The sequence below is a fragment of the Theobroma umbraticum genome, unplaced genomic scaffold (assembly GCF_002168275.2).
Source record: "Theobroma umbraticum cultivar Fairchild unplaced genomic scaffold, ASM216827v3 scaffold_147.0, whole genome shotgun sequence".
Taxonomy (NCBI): domain Eukaryota; kingdom Viridiplantae; phylum Streptophyta; class Magnoliopsida; order Malvales; family Malvaceae; genus Theobroma; species Theobroma umbraticum.
In genome coordinates, this window is record NW_018397259.1 from 6428695 (window position 1) to 6447594 (window position 18900).

At 32.4% G+C, this 18900-nt stretch overlaps 2 protein-coding genes and 1 pseudogene across 2 annotated transcripts; all 3 read right to left on the bottom strand.

Annotated features, from left to right (window-relative positions):
- Positions 1-994: 994 nt before the first annotated feature.
- On the bottom strand, positions 995-3349 carry LOC110415679 (WUSCHEL-related homeobox 11-like). Its single transcript, XM_021427373.2, has 3 exons — positions 2734-3349; positions 1721-1896; positions 995-1195 (listed from the first exon to the last, which is right to left on the bottom strand). The coding sequence occupies exons 1-3, from the start codon at positions 3290-3292 to the stop codon at positions 1178-1180; spliced, it is 753 nt and encodes a 250-aa protein (XP_021283048.1). The 5' UTR covers positions 3293-3349; the 3' UTR covers positions 995-1177.
- A 7089-nt stretch (positions 3350-10438) lies between these two features.
- Positions 10439-12409, bottom strand: LOC110415547 (Peroxidase superfamily protein). The gene is made up of 2 exons (XM_021427226.2): positions 12183-12409; positions 10439-11551 (listed from the first exon to the last, which is right to left on the bottom strand). The coding sequence occupies exons 1-2, from the start codon at positions 12378-12380 to the stop codon at positions 10772-10774; spliced, it is 978 nt and encodes a 325-aa protein (XP_021282901.1). The 5' UTR covers positions 12381-12409; the 3' UTR covers positions 10439-10771.
- Positions 12410-14769: 2360 nt separating this feature from the next.
- Positions 14770-15964, bottom strand: LOC149527273 (uncharacterized; annotated as a pseudogene).
- Between the last annotated feature and the right edge of the window lie 2936 nt (positions 15965-18900).

Below are 18900 nucleotides of genomic sequence, written 5' to 3' on the forward strand. Positions count from 1 at the left end.
TTCTAACATGTGCAATTTTGCAAGTGACTTTATTAATTTGATTAAAAAATAATTAAAAGTTAATTTTTTGCTATTTTTGAACGTAATTATAAAGTACAATGATAAAATTGTATCCCTTCAAAGATGAGTAGTAAATTCAATCCATCACCTTCAGTAGAGTGATTAATTTAAACCTTTTCTCAAGTTTATTTAATTCCCCGAATTTTTGAATTGGGTAAAAAAATCAATTCTTCTTTAATTATTTGATAAGTTTCAATCTCATTTGTTTTTGCAAAATGTATTCAATAGATGAAATATATAAATTACAAGTTAATTAGATGGAAATTTTGACTAAATGCAGGACATAAGGACAATTCAATCTGTCATTTCCATCTAAATCAAATGAAAGAATCTTTCAAGTTGGAACCATGCATGACATTGTATGATATGGAAAGTTAGAGACAGTGTATGGAATGATGAGTCGGCTCCTCCCTAGTTTCCATTACCTTTTTTACCAGTAGTATTCAACATTTAACATTTATAATTACTGTTAATAACAATATATATATATATATGTGTGTGTGTGTGTGTGTGTGTGTGTGAGTGGTAGATCGTGCATATGTAAATGGTAAGAACATGTCAATTAGATAGTAGTTACTGTGAATCTTTAATAACCCTTTAAGGTTGCCATTGCCAGTTGGTATTAAAGCAATTGTAATAAGAAAATATTGAAGTTCCAAATTGGTTGCCTTGAATGCCCTATAAACCAGCAGGCTTCTATTTATTTGAAACATGGAAACATCCAATATGCAAACATGGTAAAATGGAAAGGACTACTGAACCGAATGTGATATGATCTTGGTACAGCATGTAATATAAGCAGCACTGTTAGGCGGATTTGGCAGTAAATAATAAGTTTAATTATGACATTATATATTATTAATATTGTTAATTAGCTTCTAGATGTATATATATCCCACACTTTAACTAATCTCTTGGGTTGTAGAAAAGGTTTCTGTAGATTTATGTAATATTCAGGTTGACTAAGTTCATCCTATAAAACAAGAGAAACAAAGATAAAAGGAAAGAAATTAAGGAGAGATATAAATTAAAGAAAATAGCAAAGGGAAACTTGGGTCTTGTCGCATAGTTGCATATTATCACAAAATACTGGCAGCCCCCACTAGTTTGCAGCTCTTTAAGTTGGTCTTGAAACCTGTAATCAAAGTTTTTTTTTTTTATCTCAGTGAGAAATTGTATACCCTTAGGGTCAGAGAAAATTGTGATGTTATTTTCTAAAAGCATAAGTAAAGAATTTAAAATTAAGTTTAATTAAGAACCCTAATTACAACCTGAAAACAATTAAGGGTACGGTCTATGATCTCAGCATATCTTTGAATTGTAAAAACATAAAGATTGTGTGCGCGTGTGAGAATTTTCGAGGAATTCCGGAAAATTCCTCTCACCAAGAAAATTTATGTACTTTGTCCTTGAACTTGAGAAAGAAAATATTGTGATTTTTACTATATGGAACCAAAATCTACACTTCCCAAAGCAAATTCCAAGCAATTAAAATAGACAGAGAGACAACTCTCTACTGGGGTGAAGAAGGAGATAGAAGAAGAGAAGTGACTGCGGATTCCTTGGAGATTAAAACATAGAATTTTAGAGCCAGAGTGTTGCTCTAAAATTCTAGGTGGGCAGAGCTAGCCATAATTAATCATCTTCCAAATGAACTCACCAGGAAATAGCTTTCGCCAGGCTGCAAGCTCTGAAGTAAAAAGCCAAACTCATTCATGGGGACAGGGACACCCGAGGAGTGGACCAGCACTACATCTTGACCAAACATGGCTTTCATGTCAAGTGGCCCCCTTGGAACCTCTGTTGGGACTCCATTGATAAACACTGTGATGAATCCTGAAAAAAAAGCTAAAAGAATCCTAGTTACAAGGGAATTCAAGGCACAGATTAATTAACTTTATTTCCTAGGTACTGCTAGAATGTAGAACATTTTGCCATTACTGCTCCAGATTTCCAGCCTTTTTAAGTCAGTCGCAAAAAATTAAGCACTTAATAGCTGCCAGATCCCATGCTGAAATTCTGCTGCAGAACAGCTGGTATAATGGCAGTCTATATGTTCTTCTAATAAAGCTAGCTTTTAGGTCTGAAGACTGTAAAGAAATTGAGGAACCGATATTAAGGTTTTCCTTTTCTATTGTTCCCTTAAATATTGGAAGAAAGCTTCAAATCTTAAAACAAGAGAAAGTAGAGAATCTTTAAGAAAACCTGGGAAAAGTTAAGTGTTTGGCTTAGGTTCTTTCAATCATTAGTTCCTCCTGTATAAAATTAATTTCTCTTGCAACTCATAAAATTTTCTTTAAATAGCCAAGAGAAAGATCAAAGATGGAAAAAAATGTAGTATATTTATGGGGTATAGTGCAACTCTCTTATCAAACACAAAATACATTGTTATATCACAAGAAAGTTACTGTTATAGATACTTTATTCTTTGTCGTTTTCAATCTGAAGAAAAACCTTACCTGACTTTTGAAATTCATGAATTTTAAAACATAAATTTGGGGGAATTAAGAAAGTATAATTTTTAAGTGGTTGACAAGAATCAACAGTACTCCATGTCATCTCCATAAACCAAACATGAAATAAAAATTATGTTTTGATGGAATGAAAGGAAAAATTAAGAGGCAAAACAAAATGTTAGCAATCGAAGGAATTAACTCTCGGCCATGCATTTACCAGATTGGTAGTGCAAATTGGGAGTTTCTGATGGGCACAAAACTGATGTTACACTCGAGCTCTGCCCAACTTCTTGAAATCCCATTTGACCAGACATTGAGAGTAGATTTTCAAACCCATCATCACCCATGACACCGCAAGAAGAAGAGGAGCCAACGAGGAAAGAAGATGGAGAAGAATTAGCAAAAGAAGGAGAATTTGCAAACCCCATAGCAGCAGTACTATTTTCATACTGAATTGCACCACCAACTACTTGTGCTTGGTTTCTTTGTTGATGATCTCCTGCAAGGCTAGCTTGCAGCTGTCGTTGTCGGCGGCGAGACCTTGAACGTCTGTTTTGGAACCAGTAGAAGACATTAGCATCGCCAACAGAACCAAATTTCTCAAGCAGCTTTCTTATTCTCACAGTTTCATCTTTTGGAGGGTTTACCATGCCACTGTTAAAGATGGACTCAAGTATGAGGATTTGTTCTGGCTTTGGAGTCCACCGTGACCTGACTGGTTCACTTCTCTCTGAACCATGGCTAGGACTATTACGGTCTGGAGCTTGATCTTCCATTACTGTGATGAAGAACAACAACAACAAAAAAATGGCTTTGAAGCTGAAACCTAGGTTTAAAATATAGGAGAAAAAAAACAAAGCACATGAATACACAGTCTAGAATACATTAGAAGGGTGAATTTATATAAAGAACCTGATGGAATTTCTAAAGTTACCAAATCACCCTTATGTGGCTTGCACCTCCTAGAGTTGAAATTACTTGATTGCCTCTCAAAGCTTTATCAAAGTGTTCCATCATATCTTCTTTTTTTTTTTTTGTTTGCTCAATCAAGTGGAATTCCATCATATCTTGCTCTTACTACTCATCAACCGACTCAATTAATTCTATTTAGTTTCCTTGGTTTAGGGATTTTGTATCCATATTATTCAAACTTTTTCATCAACTTTTCCTACTTAACAAAAGGTGAAAAAAGGCATACTTTCTGGTGGGTTTAGTCTGTCAATATTATTTTAGATTAGCATTGAAACATAATTAGCTAGCAGTCAAAAGATTGCCAATGTTACACATTTTCCCCCTCTTGAATAGTAGTAATGCCACCCTTTAGATTCCAATAATTATAATAATAGAAAAGCTAAACATAGTAGTATTATATTACTCATAAGCTATTATTGTTCCTAGCTACTTACCTTTCAAAACAGTTTCAATTTCAAGTTGAGTTTGGCATTGTGGTTGAGTTAATTGCAAAGTTGTGGTTGAAAATTCTCTATTTGAGCTATAAATTTAAATTCATTATTTGGCATTGTAGTTGTTACACAAAACACAATTTTCATTACAACCCAGTCATACCATTCTTAGTCTTAATTACATCATATTTAATGAAATAATTCTGATATCAACTTCTATGGTTGTTAGATATCATATTAACTCCAATAACACATTACCTTTGAAAAGAATGGTCAAAATGGTAAAAGAGACAAGAAAGAAAAGAGGATGTGAAAGGGTTGGAGAAGGAAAGCTAGGGTTTCGGCTATATGGCAAGTGCATGTGAAGGAATGCATGGAAAGCTGGGTCGCTGTAAAGGGGAGAGACAACTTCTTATTTTTCATAATAATAAAATGTAAAAGAGATGGGAAAAAAAAAATAAAGAGAAACAATCCAAAGTGATGGTCAAAAAATGGTGAAATAATAATTTATTATAAGGAGCCGTGACGTTAAGCAAACATGGCTTACAGTGGCACTGCCATCTTCTCTGTAAAACTTTTTATATTAAGAGAGAGGAGGAAAATGGGTCTTAAAGGTTGGCTTAAACTTCGAACACTTTGTCTCCTCTCCCTCCCCCATTTCTTTCTCTCTCCCTGAGCATAAAACAGGAACCGACTCTGGGTTTTTTCAGACGCGGTTTTGGGTCTCTGTTTCAAAGGATTTTGTATTGTGTGGATGATCGTCCTGGTTTAGTTTTTATTTGATAAGGGTGACAGAACGGTGCCTTGTTATTCTTTCTTATATTTATTCCAAAACTCAAAGCCATAAATATATGTAATCTATATAATAATGATGAACGTATTTGAATTTATCTATTAGTGTAAAAAGAATTCTATAGTAATTTGTTATGGCACGCACATTAAAAGATATCATATGTTCTTGTTATTTTGAAAGTGATACGGTAAATGTTAGTGGTCCAATGGTGACATATCAATGATGATAATGATCATTACTAGCCAAATTAATTCATATATCTCCTTAAGAAACTACAATGGTCAAATTCAGATTTCCAAGAGCTAGGTTGAAGTTTATAGAATAAGAGAAGGAAATCTCACATATTCAATGAGTTTTCATGTATTATTAATATAAATATATAAGATAGTTACTAGATTGTTGATTTTATTTTTTCTTCTTTTGGGAAAGACAAACGAATTTTATTGATGGATAAATATTATTACATAAGACTTGAGATGACTATTGCCCCAACACCGTCTTAAATGATAAACACCACCTGAAAATTAAAGAAACTTTTGGTTGATTTATTTTATTTAAAAAAAAGGCATGTGCTTGAATTTATTGATAATTAGGCTTGTCGGCAATATTGGTCAAATTTCTAGTCTTTTGATTATAGATGGAAGACTGGATGTAGCATAGCTTATCATATAACAGTGCATCACTTCCAAAATCTTCCCTATCAACATCAATTTGCACTTTCTCTCCTTTTTTTTCAGGGTCGCCTCAGGTTCCGTAAATTTCAAAGGGTCATTTATACTAAGTAGATTATTCGAGAGCAGTAAAACTTTATATATATAAATATATATATATATATATGAAAAGTAGCAATACGGATTTCATTACCTCATTATAAAGATAAAAAAACTATCCTTGTAAGATAGTGATGTATCACAATACATGCATGATATAAAAACCTTTTTTATATTTATTATCATGAATATATATATATATATATATATATGTGTGTGTGAAAAAGTGGAAAGGAAATGCTGTTGTTCTTTCCTTTTGTGAGATGAATAACCAAAATTCACAGGAAAGGAAATTTCTCCTTTTTGTAATTTTACTCATGGGATCCTTCACTGCTGCTCTATTAACCCGCAATCCCCGCTATAAATAATTAGGAATTTCACATCAATGTGAAGATTAGCTAATTTACAAAGTAAATAATGATGCATGACGAAATGGCACCTCAATATATAGTCCCAAGGCTGGCATTCACTCAATATTATAAGACTAATATCAGTTTCAATTCTAATCCAATGTAACATGCTTTTACATTATTAACATTTGGAAATATATATTTTTGTTAATAATAATTAATATATACTATGGTTGAGTGGCTCACATATTATGCATATGAATCCTCGTTAAGGGAACTAAAAAAGGAAACTAAATGTAGATAGTTTGGTGAAACGCACACACTGGGGGCTAAAGTAGTTCGAGCAAATCAAAGCGAAAATGCTCAATACATGTGCCCCAAAAGCAGAACTAGATGTTGGCCGGTGTCCCCAAAAAATTATCTGCAAAATTCTCCAAAAAAGAAAAGGAAAAGAAGTGAGAACAACAAGAGTAATAAATAAATAATATAGTTGCATGGGACTGATGGCATGGGTGTTTGGTAGGTTGCCACTTCTGTCACCTTTACAAGGTTTTCTAGGCTTTTGGACTTTATCTACAAATGGAAAACTGCCTACTAATTTAACAGTGAAAGGAATCTTCACTGTGGTGACAGCCTTTTTATGTTTTCGCTGTGCTTACTGTTCTCTTTCGTAATACTGCAACTATTACTTCAATTTCTCCGCTGCTGCTGAGCGTGACTCGTTTCATCCAGCTGTTTACATCAATATTTTTCTTTTAGCTCTTTGTCTACCTTTATAATATTACTTTATTCTCAACACAAAAAATAAGATTAAAAAAATTTAATTTACACAGCTCATGTTCCCCCCAATAAAAGGAATTAACATCCTTCATAATTGATTAAGAAGTGAAATGTGGGAGTGAATAGTCATAACAAATCTTACATTTACATCCTTATGTAATTTAACTTTAGAGCTAATTAACTAGCCAAAAGAATAGTGTATGATTTGTTTAGGGGAATTTTGATTCACTTATTTAGTTGTTCAATTAAGCAGAGAAAATGTGATGCTTGATCCCTTGATTCGTCAAATAGATTTTATGTTGAAAATATTAATAAGAAAAATTTATTTTTCTCATATCTTTTAAATTTCAAGATCGTATCCCTCTACATATGCTATGAGAGGTTAAAAAAAGACGCATACGATTATAAAAATTAAATATTTAAAAATCACACTCCTAAAAGTGATTTTATTTTAGTATCTATAATTTATATTTTTTTTCAATGCAAATATCAATCATTATGGTAATAAATTATTTACTTACTTGGAAGAAGTAAAAGTGTACATAGAAATAAGATCGATCACCCTTCCAATCTTAATCGAAACGGTCAATTGTCTTTATACAAAAGAAAAGCAACTTAAAAATCTAAGTATGTTTATATATCCAAACTCCAACCATCATATCAACATCACCTGAGGAATATTAGGAGGTATAGGACCACTAAATTCAACTATTTGTCTCTCCGACCTTATTGTTTTGCTTTTCTTTGTCAAACATAATTGGACCACAAACTCAATTAACAAGTCAATAAATTCTTGACTACTATCTAAACTTTGCTTCTTGACCAGGATTACAAACAGACCAAACTTGCTACTTCTGACACATTGCGTGCTTTGTCTAAATCATCAAAACCGATTTTGACCAGCAAAAAGGAAGACAAAAGGATAATGGCTTTGCTTGCCCTTAAATTGAATATTGCTACTTGTTGCACTTATATTAGTCAATCTTTCCTGTAACTATATGTTGACAATGTGAGGATGAAGAAGAAGAAGAGAATTTCCCAAGGAAATGTCGCATTCGGCTTCTTCTACCTCGCTTTAAGAACAAATGTTTAATCTTCATGTGCTTCAATCCTCATGGGAGTATTATTCTTTGAACCCCCATATATATATATATATATATAGATACACCAAGATGTTCACATGATTACTATTCCATTGAATTAATTACTTTATGTTAGCAAATTAACAGTTCATTGGTAACAATTATTGAAGCATTTTTTTTTCCTTTTCTCTTGCTGTATCTTTTATAGTCCGGTGGGGTAATGGCATCTTCAAGATACATGAATTTGAGGAAACTATAAGATGTCAGACCAATTATTACTCTGTCTAGATTAAAATAGCGTCAATTAACAAATTCGTGGAGGTGATAAGGATACTCACTTTGATTCTTTTGTTTTTTTTTTCTTGTTTCTTTTTAATTCTATACCTAGCTCTTGGTCTACAAATTCAACCTAAGACTTCTCTTTTTACAGGGAGAGATGTTCCATTCAACTTAAACAGTTGCAAAAAGCATTGATGACTGTCAAAAAAGAGTGTACAAACAACATGGGTTGGGGCTTTTTTTGTCCCTCCAAGCTGTACTGTTTGATATAAATTTTTGTACTGATAAAGTGGTCAGCTATAGGTTCCATAGCAAATCCCTCACCCTAGGCATAGGGTGTTTGTTCTTTTTTTTGATCATAATGTTTTCTTCAGAAAAAGAAAAGAATATAAGAAACAATTATGTTAGAGCCTATTTATGTTTCTGGACCCTTTTTTCCTAAGATCTAGCATATGAATAAGTGCCATATAGCAATAATTTTCCAACAGTTTGATGTGCATTGTCTAAACATGATTGCAATGTTGTTAATTGGTTCCATATGTGTTTAATAAAATCATGACTCTGATAACTTAGATAAGTGAATCAGTGAATGTTTCTTAGGGGCCAATTGATCTAGCTACGATTTGCAATAAAATTAACATGTGGGATTCTTCATAAATCTACAACTTTTTTCATTTGATTAAGCATAGAGAACACACACACACATTTATATGGTTTATACGTATGAAAAATTTAAAAATAGATCATTTTACCAAGTCCTTTGCGACAATGATCAATTTAAAGCCTAGTTAAACAAACAAATGTTCACACCAATCTATCTGTAGATAGAAAATTGAGAAAGAAGAAAAAAATAATTTTTAAATAAAACTTGTCCGCATATCAAGATTTACACAAAAATAATCACTCGTAGTAAATAATTTTAACGTGATTTGACTTCCATTGTCCACATGCATTCAAGAACGCGAGAGAAAAAACTCTACCATAAACCTAACAATTACAAAGAATATAAAATATTTAAAAACAAACACTAAACTTGAGCTCCAAAACAAAATAAATTTTTATACTTCAACGTTTAAACCCATGAAATACCTTCTATATCATGTAACCAATGTTTAACATCTCTACAGTTTTATAAAATCCTCACAGAAAATCCATCTCTCACATAAAGATTACACTTCTCTCATAATTTTAAAGACTAATTAAGAATGCCTACCCATATCAAAATTATTACGTTTAAAATTTAAATCAAATATATATCTAACATTTGCAATGCAACGTCCTCACTCTGATTTCAGCTTTACTATCGGAGGACTGCAAAGGTTGCTTTCTTCAATCAAAGCTTGATGCTATTGTTAAGATCTAGAACTCACAACCAATTGATTTTGTCACTTTATTTTATATATATAAGCCAATCATTTATTAATAAGGCAAAACGTTAGACTAACGGAGTTCATGTTTCTCCAAGTTTACTTAATCCTCCAAGCTGTAAGTTAACGGGTGATGTTGGAAAAGAATAATAATTAGGTAAAGCACATGGTTTTGGTATTTGATCAGTTCCATGACCCAATAAATTCTTTGGGCCAATTTGGATCTTTAGAAGCAAGTACTGAGCAATGTTTTAGGCTGGAGGGACTGTGGGTCCTGCCCAAGTTGAGCTTAGTTTGCTGCCCATGAGTTTATAAATTATAAATGTACATATGTACTTAAACTTTGATTGTTGGCAAATAGAGAGTGAATAAAATTTTATATTCCTTCTATTTTAGAGATTTAAACATTATGGGAAGGACAATTTTATGCTTGGTTTAAATTTCATATTTAAATGTTTAATTTAATTAATAATTAAGTACACATATTTTATGCTCGAGTAAGCTTTGAAGTTTCTTCTATATTCCTTGAATCTTTGTTAATTCTCATGCTTGCATGAATGATTCTTATTCCCACAAAACAATTATTGTCCAGTTAAGAAGCATGGGTGGTGCAATAAATTGCGGAAATGGGTCATCTCATGGCAGTAACTTTTTGCCTTTTGTCCACAAATATCGCTTGAAAAGATATCATAAGTCTGCAGTAATTTTCAAAAGATCATTTACCAGACAAAGGAATCCATAGCTAGTTCATGAGTTCTTTTTATTTTTATTATTAATGCTATTATCATCATTGCTTTATCTTTACAAGGGAGTTACTGATGTGATTATCAGACAGTCTCCACTTTTATGAACACTGAAAAGAAAGAGAAAAGAAGAGGCTTTCTATTCTATTCTATTTGATTATGACATGTATGATCCCTAATTGCTTTACGAATTCATCTCATGACTATTAATGCCTTCGAAAATTTTATGTCACTCAAACAATCAAATTAATTCAAAGTTCTGCACTTATGTCCCCAAAAAGGGGAAAGAATGAAAGGTGATACAGTATTTGATCATAAATTTTTGTTTTTTGAAAGGCTGGTAATTGTATTAAGTACCAAGTTCAACAGGGGAAGGTCCCTATACAATCGACCAAAAGCCGCAGTAAAACAAACAAAAATGGTCCAGCGAAGAACCCACCACATGACATAAGCAGAAAAAATAAAATTAAAGAACCCTTTAAAAGGCCAGTGGATTTCAAACAAATTCTTTACGAGTTCAGTTACTCTTATGTTCGAGCTTGGCTGATTGACTAAACGTTTTTGAAGAAATCAAGTTTGAGCCCGTTTATTTGGTTTAATGTGAATGGAAAACAAATGTGATATGTCAACTAGAGCTGAGTTTCAAAAGTAACTTGCAGCCAAATCCTTCTTTCCTTCGCAACTCAATTTAGAAGGCCCTCCGTCTGGGATTAAAAACACTGCAATTTCTCCTGATTTCTCCAGCTTTTCCAACAAGAACTTGGATTCTTCCCATCTTCACCATAGCCTGGGCAAACCTGGTTCTAAATAGAGTTGCATTTGATGCAAAGCCTGAAACAATACGTCTGGATAATCCATCATTAGCTAATTCTTGATCAATCTGCATTACCCCTCTCCTTAAACGAATCTGCTTGAAGAATTGATTATCGACAGTGACAGGTGTGCCTTGGTCTAGAAATGCTGTAGGGTCAGGGTTTGAAGCACTGGCTGCACCACAAACATTCCTTAGCTTGGCAACCAAACCAGGATTCATTGTAGGATCAGGACGCCCAGTTCCCTGGAAACTTGTAATCCTGTCTAAAAAGAAACTACAATGAGCAACACCAACTGTATGTGCACCCAAAAGGGTAACCATATCATTCAAGGTCATATTTTTAGCCCTGAAAATTTGGAATGCCTGTGAGACAGACAATGTTGGCCCTGGCAAGTTTACTTCGTCAGGATCTGAGACTAGACCGTCTCGCCTTCCTGTAGGAACTGCATAGAAGGGTCCTCCTCCTAGAAGCACAGCATCTCGGGTTGCTAGTGCTATGATATCTGCACAAGAAACTGTTGAACGACATGCTGCTTCTACGTCTTTCTTTGCTTCATCAATGAGCTCGAATCCACGTACTGTCAAGTTAGGCCCTGCATCTTTCTCTGATGGCGTTCTGCTGGTTGAGTCTATGAGAATTGATGCATCACAACCCTAAATAAAGTAGAATGTAAGAAGCTTGTGTCACTAAAATTCGCATCACTTCCTCTCTCTCAATTTTATAAAATTCAACTATTTTTATTTCTATCAAGTTACAAGTACAATAGAAGTTACAATCACAAACAATATTACGTTTCACATAAGAAATCAATAAAATAAACAAAATAGACAAACCAAACCAACAACTTAGTATACATTTAAATAAATTCATGTATGGTGAGACTTGAACCTATTTAAACTTTCATTAATTTTTATTGACTATATTTGTCTTTTTCAAATTATAGAAAGGCTAAAAAAAACTTTCAATTATAACCAATTCAAATAAAAAAAAAAAGATGTGGATAATATGCTCATCATATAATTTTTTTGATAAAGTGAAAAAAAAGAACATATATAAAAATACGTATTTAATTAAAATTCAGAAATACATAAATATATTTAATAATATTTATGAAGTGCAATGTTTATTAGGACGTACTCTTATCCTCTCCATATATATATATATATATATATATATATATATATATATATATATGAATTAAAACAGATAGAATAGAGTTAAAGCCAAAAGCGTTGATCAATGGTGGTCATGTGTTCGAACATATGGAATATGATAAAAGCTTACTCTAACGAAACAATCATGAAAATGCATGCGAAGCAAGGCTGCAGTGATGGATCTGTCACGACGGAAGCGTCTTTGCACAGCTGCTCGAACTATGGACTCAGCTCGTGGACAGCTAGACCTGTAAAAGCCAACCCTTAGGTTTGCTAAGGCAAGAGGAAGAACGAAGAGCAAAAGCAGAAATGTAATCTTTAATCTCATTTTTCCCTTTTCTCTTGGGTATGAATGAAAAGTTTTTGAGCTATTAAGAACAAATTCGAGTTTACATATATATATATATACATGTAAAGAAGCAGAAGTAACTGGTTTTGTGGTTGGCCACAAACCTGTCTCGGAAACGTGCCAAGGTCAAAGTGTCCAATATAAAACACGGTTTCAGAAGGCATAATATTTTATTTATAAAATCACAACAGAACTAGTTCAATTGACAAAAATTGATGAAATATATATATATATATATATATATATATTTCCATTTGATAATTGAGATCAATGTTTGCAACAGCTAGAAAGCATGAATGTCAGTTATCAATGAGAATCATTCTAATTAGTTAAGCACGTTGTATTCAAAGAATTTTATATGCCATAGACCATCAATTGATTGTATATTGGCAAGATAAATATAATCTTTGTAACAATTTCTCTTGTTCTTATGATTGTAATTTGAGTTGAATTCTTTCGAATCACTTAAACAGTTTTAATTTAAGATGATAATCGATGAATTAATAAGCATTAGTTCACATTAAAAAAATATATAAACAAGTACATAATTTGTCATTTTCAATAATCAATAATTCAATTAAGTAACATAGGTATATATCAGTATCAAAATGACAGTATGCAACAACTGTCAGAAGCCATTGAAACTGGAATTCAAGCACTCCATATGTTAATGCAATATCTCTTTCCATGTCACAAGTTGTCTATTTTGGTAATGAAAAGAAACAAATTAGAATAAGCCACAACCCCCTTCTTTCACATTTCGCCTATTATGACTTTTTCTTGTTATATCAAGGAAGCTATTGACTCACGGGATGGAGGAGATATGCCAACAGTCGGAGGGAATTGAAGGCCAAACTATCACAGCCTGTGTCTTGTGAAAGTATTTTATTTAATTAATTGATTTACCCATAAATGGAAAAGTCAAATCTTGCCCATATCCACCAATTATATGAAAAATTTATATTATTAATTGAAGTCATTCAGTTAAGAAATTGGTTCCACCAGAGAACGTCAACCAAATCTGATATACATAACAGGCTTTGATTTCTTCATCCTTCCGAGCTATGAATGTTCATAATTTGCTAGGAATGAACAGGCTTGCACGTTTTAAGTCTTCAATGTATTGACCCATCACAAGTAATTACATACTCTGGCTAATATCTTTGCCCAACAAGAAATGATAAAATTTGATTTTTCCATGTTTTATTTCTCAAAACTAAAGGCACAAAGAAATAAGAGATAAATAAAAAGTTTTTGTGACGCTGTGTCATCCCTGGTCTGCTACTAGCTAGCTAGAGAATTATGGCATGTTGTTTCAATATTTTATATTAATAAAGAGTTGGGAAGTTAGGATTCTATTGTATCCACCAAAATAATTGGCTTTCGGTCTAAGGGGAACTAATTTTGTCCAATTCAACATCTTTGTGATAACATTATTCATCCTCAAACCCTCACAAAAAATGAAAGTGCAGTCTATAAGATGAAGGATGGCGATATATCCTCCTATTATGAAAGAAAGAAAGAAATCTCTGAGTTTCCTTCCTCTTTATTTTCTCTTCACCAAGTGATGATAAAATGGTTTTATCCCTCCTTATTTTCCTTTCCTTGAGTTTCCTTCCTAACTACCATAGTGTTAGTTTTCAGGAATCACAAGATACATTGTATTCTTACCCCACATGATACAGTCAGATAGACATTAATGATACAAGCAAACAGAGGGATTTTAATGGGGACAAGTGGATTTTACAACTTCAAATTGGCGAAGTGTGCCTCTCATCCTTTCAAAAACAAAAGGAAATACGGTTGTTTATCTTAACAAACTCTTTGCAAAGAGGGGAATTGGTATATGTTTTAGTTTTATAAAATTCATAATATTATACAATTACAATTGCCTGTGAATGTAAGGTCCTTGTAAATTCACATGAATCCTGCATTAGAGATAACTGAAAGATACATATTAAAAAAATTGTAGTGAAAAATAATTATTATCTGAATATGAAACCCAAGTCTTATAGTTTCATTTATTTTTTTCTTAATATATGAGAGAGAAATGGATGATTGAAACTGATGGATATAGTTCTAATCCAAAAGCAACAACTTGTTGATAAAAAGAAGACTTCACAGCAATCTAGAACTGCATCAATGGCAAGCTAAGAGCCACTAGTGAGGGTGAAGAATCACAGCTAAAGTGGCTAAACCTGTTTAATTGAACTAGCTTCTAACAAGCAGATGACAGAAAATTACTTAACTGAATTCATGGAACTAAAACCAGGGAGGTTCAATCCAAATTCTTTCCATTGGGTCATGCAAAACCCAAGGATGAAAACCCCATACACGTATATTTGTAATCTGCATGCAAAGAATAGAATTAAGAGCTACACTTCCCTTCAGCTGCTACTGCAAACGAGGTACAACCTGGAAACAGTGCTTGATTTCCTAGCTTGTGTGTCTCCATCCAAACCATCTCAGACATACTTGAAAACGTAAAAGGTTCCCGAACTGCCGCAAAAGCTCCCCGTTGGATTCAACCAATTGTGATCTGGACCGAAACAGGATTCCTGTAATTGGCTCAATATCCGTAAGCAAACTACAGTCACGATCTCCAACAAGAACGCCCAAATACCCCACCAATAGGGATACAAGAAAGGTTTCCATTACTATAAGCCACATCCTCAACCGCCTTCTCAAAACCATCCAAAGCAATGGAGCACCATTATAGATCACCATGGGAACATATGCTAATCCAAATTTGGGCTCGAGGAAAGTGTAGCTCTGGTAAAGGTAATGTTCATATTGGGAAGTCTAATTGCTTTATTGGAGGAAAAATGCTCTATGGCTTTGTTGTAGCAGCAACTATCCTTAGTTTGAAGCACAAATTCCGGCACCAAAATAATTCTTGCTCTTCCCTCACTATTTTCTTCGTGATGTGAGTTTATTTAGGATGTGGAATATGGAATGAACTCAGCCGAGTCATGGCACCTCCATTATTGAGATCAACATCCTAGAGGTGGCCAAGTAACCGCGGAACATTCCTTTCATATTGAGGAACTTTAGCCAAATGCCAATTTTTGCAGACAAACTGAAAGCGAATTTGGTAAATAATCATGGGAAGTCATCCAATGATCAAATTTAAGATATCAACAGAAAGATCAAACCATGCACTACATCCCATCTGCTTCCCCTCTGAACTGTGATACCCAACATTCCACATCTGAGGTGAATGTGATTGTTAAGATCTATATAATAATCCAAGTCTATTACTACTAGCAATTTGAGCTTAAGTTTTTTAGGGTTACGTGATTTAGGCTCAAAGAGTTGCAGAGCCAGTGGTTGGACTTGGATCGTTACAAATGGTATCAGAGCTTATACTAGTCCGATGTGAGCTTTCACATTGCTCTGAAACATCTCACATCTGATGTGAATGTGATTGTTAAGACGTATATAACAATCCTAGTCTATCAGCTTAAGCTTTTGAGGGCCACCTAGTTTAGGTCTAAAAAGTTACTAGGCTAGTGATTGGACTTGGGTTGTTACAAACAAATATGCTTCTGCGAATTAACCATAAGTTTCCTTTTGATAAATCTTTCAAACATTGACTGTTTTGACAAGAAGCACCAGCTTCCACTGAAGAACTTAAGGAAGCTGAAATCTCAATTCTTGCTTAGCTCTTGTTGCCACATCAAAATGGCCTTGATGGGGACATCAAGGATTTGAGTGGTTGGGATTGTGATACCCAATATCATTTGAGTGGTTGGGATTGTGATACCCAACATCCCACATCTGATGTGAATGTGATTGTTAAGACGTATATAACAATCTTAATCTACCACTACTAACAACTTGAGCTTAAGCTTTTGAGGGCCACCTAATTTAGGTCCAAAAAGTTGTTAGGTCAGTAGTTGGACTTGGGTCGTTACAAGCAAATATGCTTCTGGGAATTAACCATAAGTTACCTTTTGATATATCCTTCAAACATTGCCTGTTTTAACAAGAAGCACCGGCTTAAAATCAAGTTCATACAGGAGATGAAATTTTCCCCCTTATCTTAGTCTCTCCTATTAATTAAAGCTACATGAAAAATATGGAAAAGAAAATGCAATGGAAAGTCACACTGCAAACATTCTAATAGCATCATAACAAACAAGAACTAACTTGTAAAAATGGAATTAGAACTTCATTGCAAAAACAATGGTGTTGACAAGACCACATTCTGTGAGGCTCAATTCTTTGCAAATAGTATTATTCCTATGAGATATCATAAACCCTGATCGTGATTACATCAAATTAACAGAAATTGATTAATTTTCATTTTGTAATTTAACATTTTTATACCTTATATTTCTTTTTCCTATTTGGTCTTGCAATATAAATCTATAGCAAAGTCTCTTTATTTTTTTTTTTTAAATCTAGTCTAAGAGCATGTTTGGTCTAGTTTTTTTTTAGCGTAAAAGCTATTATAAAGCTTTTATGAAAAATAATAGCTTTTAGAGTTAAGCTGAAGTTGTTTGGTAATTTTTTTTTATAAGTTATAATTTTGGTTAAAATTATTATAAAAGATTTTTTTTAATAAGGTAATATTGTAATTATTTTTAACAGATGAAGATAGTTTTAAAATAAAAATAAAAATTTTTTAGTATTTTTAAAAAAAGAGGAGCAAAAGCTCCTCATAGGAGTTTTTCCTTACGCTCTTTTTTAAAAAATTTTATTCTTTAAAAAAAAGTTACTTTTTTTAAAAAAAGTTTTTTAAAATTTATATTTGATCTGACTTTTCCTTTTAAGAGGTAGATAAACTAAAAAAAAATCAAGCCAAACAAATACTACAACTAAATACTAATATAATAGGAATTTCAACATAGAAATTCATGTATTTTTTTAGATTAATTTGAACCTACATTTTACTTTAAGATAAAAAGGATTTTTATTGATTAGTTTAAAACATTACAAATAACATTGCAAATTGAACTTTGAAATTAGCTTTCTTGAGCAAATCAAACCTCCAAGTTTCGACCCGCCCGAAAGGCGTAACGATCTGGACATTGCTTCAAATTTTCATTCAATGACTGGAGAATAAGCTTTGGGCTTTTCATCCAAAGAAAAGGTTGGACTTAACATTCTTAACGTGGGCTTTCAAGATTCCAATTCCTATATTTCCAAAAGACCCAAATCTAAACTCAATATACATATATATATATATATATATATATATATAATAGCAAAGGCATGAAAAATATTAGGAAGACTTTAAAAAATTTTTAGGTGACTATTTTTATTTTTATTTTTATTTTATCAAAGTACATTTTTAAGGTAATTTTATCTTATCAAAATATGTGACTTTAAATTCATCATCAAATTATGCAATTAATCCATTTACTCTGCTAAAATGATGGATTTAATCTTTATATAATAATTTATAAAAACTTAATCATTATATTTTCAATAATTGACAATGTCAATGAAATAATTAACTATATTAATTTTTTTTTCATTATTTATACTGACATAACATTTACCTATATTAACGTCGCATGTTCTTGTTAATATGACATTAAACATACTAATGTAACATTCAAAAAAGATACAATAATTATGTTGACGTGGTATTAATTAAAAACAAACATAACTTTTAAGTGAGAATGTGATGCTAACGTGGCACTATTATATTGCTAATGTGGTATTTTTTCAATTTATACATAATGAATGCTAGTTTTTGGTACTTAAGAATTTAGAGATAGAAAATCTTGCTCTTTTTATAAACCAAGTGTAGTGATTATTATCCAACTGTGGAGGAGATTGTAAAATTAATGCCACATCATTACAATCAAATGCTATGTCAACATAAACGAAAAATTTTAACATTGGATTGAACCTACATTGTTAATTTTAAAAAATACAAAAACTTAATTTTTATAAATTATTATATAGAAATTAAATCTATCATTTTAACAGATTGTGGACACTAATGCATAATTTAACCTTTAATTTTTTTGAATTGAAAGTAAATATGTTTTATCATTAAATCAAATACCTCTAGTGTTTTAATCACAATTTTTGAATACCATAAAAACTATTCCAAAAAAGCTGAAAACTAAAACAAAAATAAACAATAACCTTCCTCATTTCCTATGTAGATGAAATATACGTGACTCTATGATGATCAAAAGCTATTTATAAGCCGGAAATTAGGGCCCTAAGGACGAAGGAAGCATTAAACTTCAACCCTTTTAAAAGAAAGTAACAATTATTATGCCGATCCTTGATTGCTCGAATTAACATTCTGTGAAGGCAAGAATATGAACCCTTTTTTTATTTTGTTCTTTCAAATGATGATAAGAATGACTTTATGGTTTATCCTGAGGACTCTGAAAGCGATTTCTTCTGGAGGGAATTGGGCCATAACGAAAGGATACATACATATATATTCTATGGCGTGTTGAATCTGCTCCCTCTGTAGGCAATAAAAAGAAAAGAAACTTTTACCGAGAAAGAAAGGACGCGTAAA

Excerpts from the sequence above, each read along its gene's own strand:
- LOC110415679 (XM_021427373.2), bottom strand. The coding sequence starts at position 3,292 with ATGGAAGATCAAGCTCCAGACCGTAATAGTCCTAGCCATGGTTCAGAG. Across the intron at positions 1,897-2,733 it reads CAATTTGCACTACCAATCTG|GATTCATCACAGTGTTTATC; the intron begins GTAAATGCATGG and ends CTTTTTTTTCAG.
- LOC110415547 (XM_021427226.2), bottom strand. The coding sequence starts at position 12,380 with ATGAGATTAAAGATTACATTTCTGCTTTTGCTCTTCGTTCTTCCTCTT. Across the intron at positions 11,552-12,182 it reads TTCATGATTGTTTCGTTAGA|GGTTGTGATGCATCAATTCT; the intron begins GTAAGCTTTTAT and ends TACTTTATTTAG.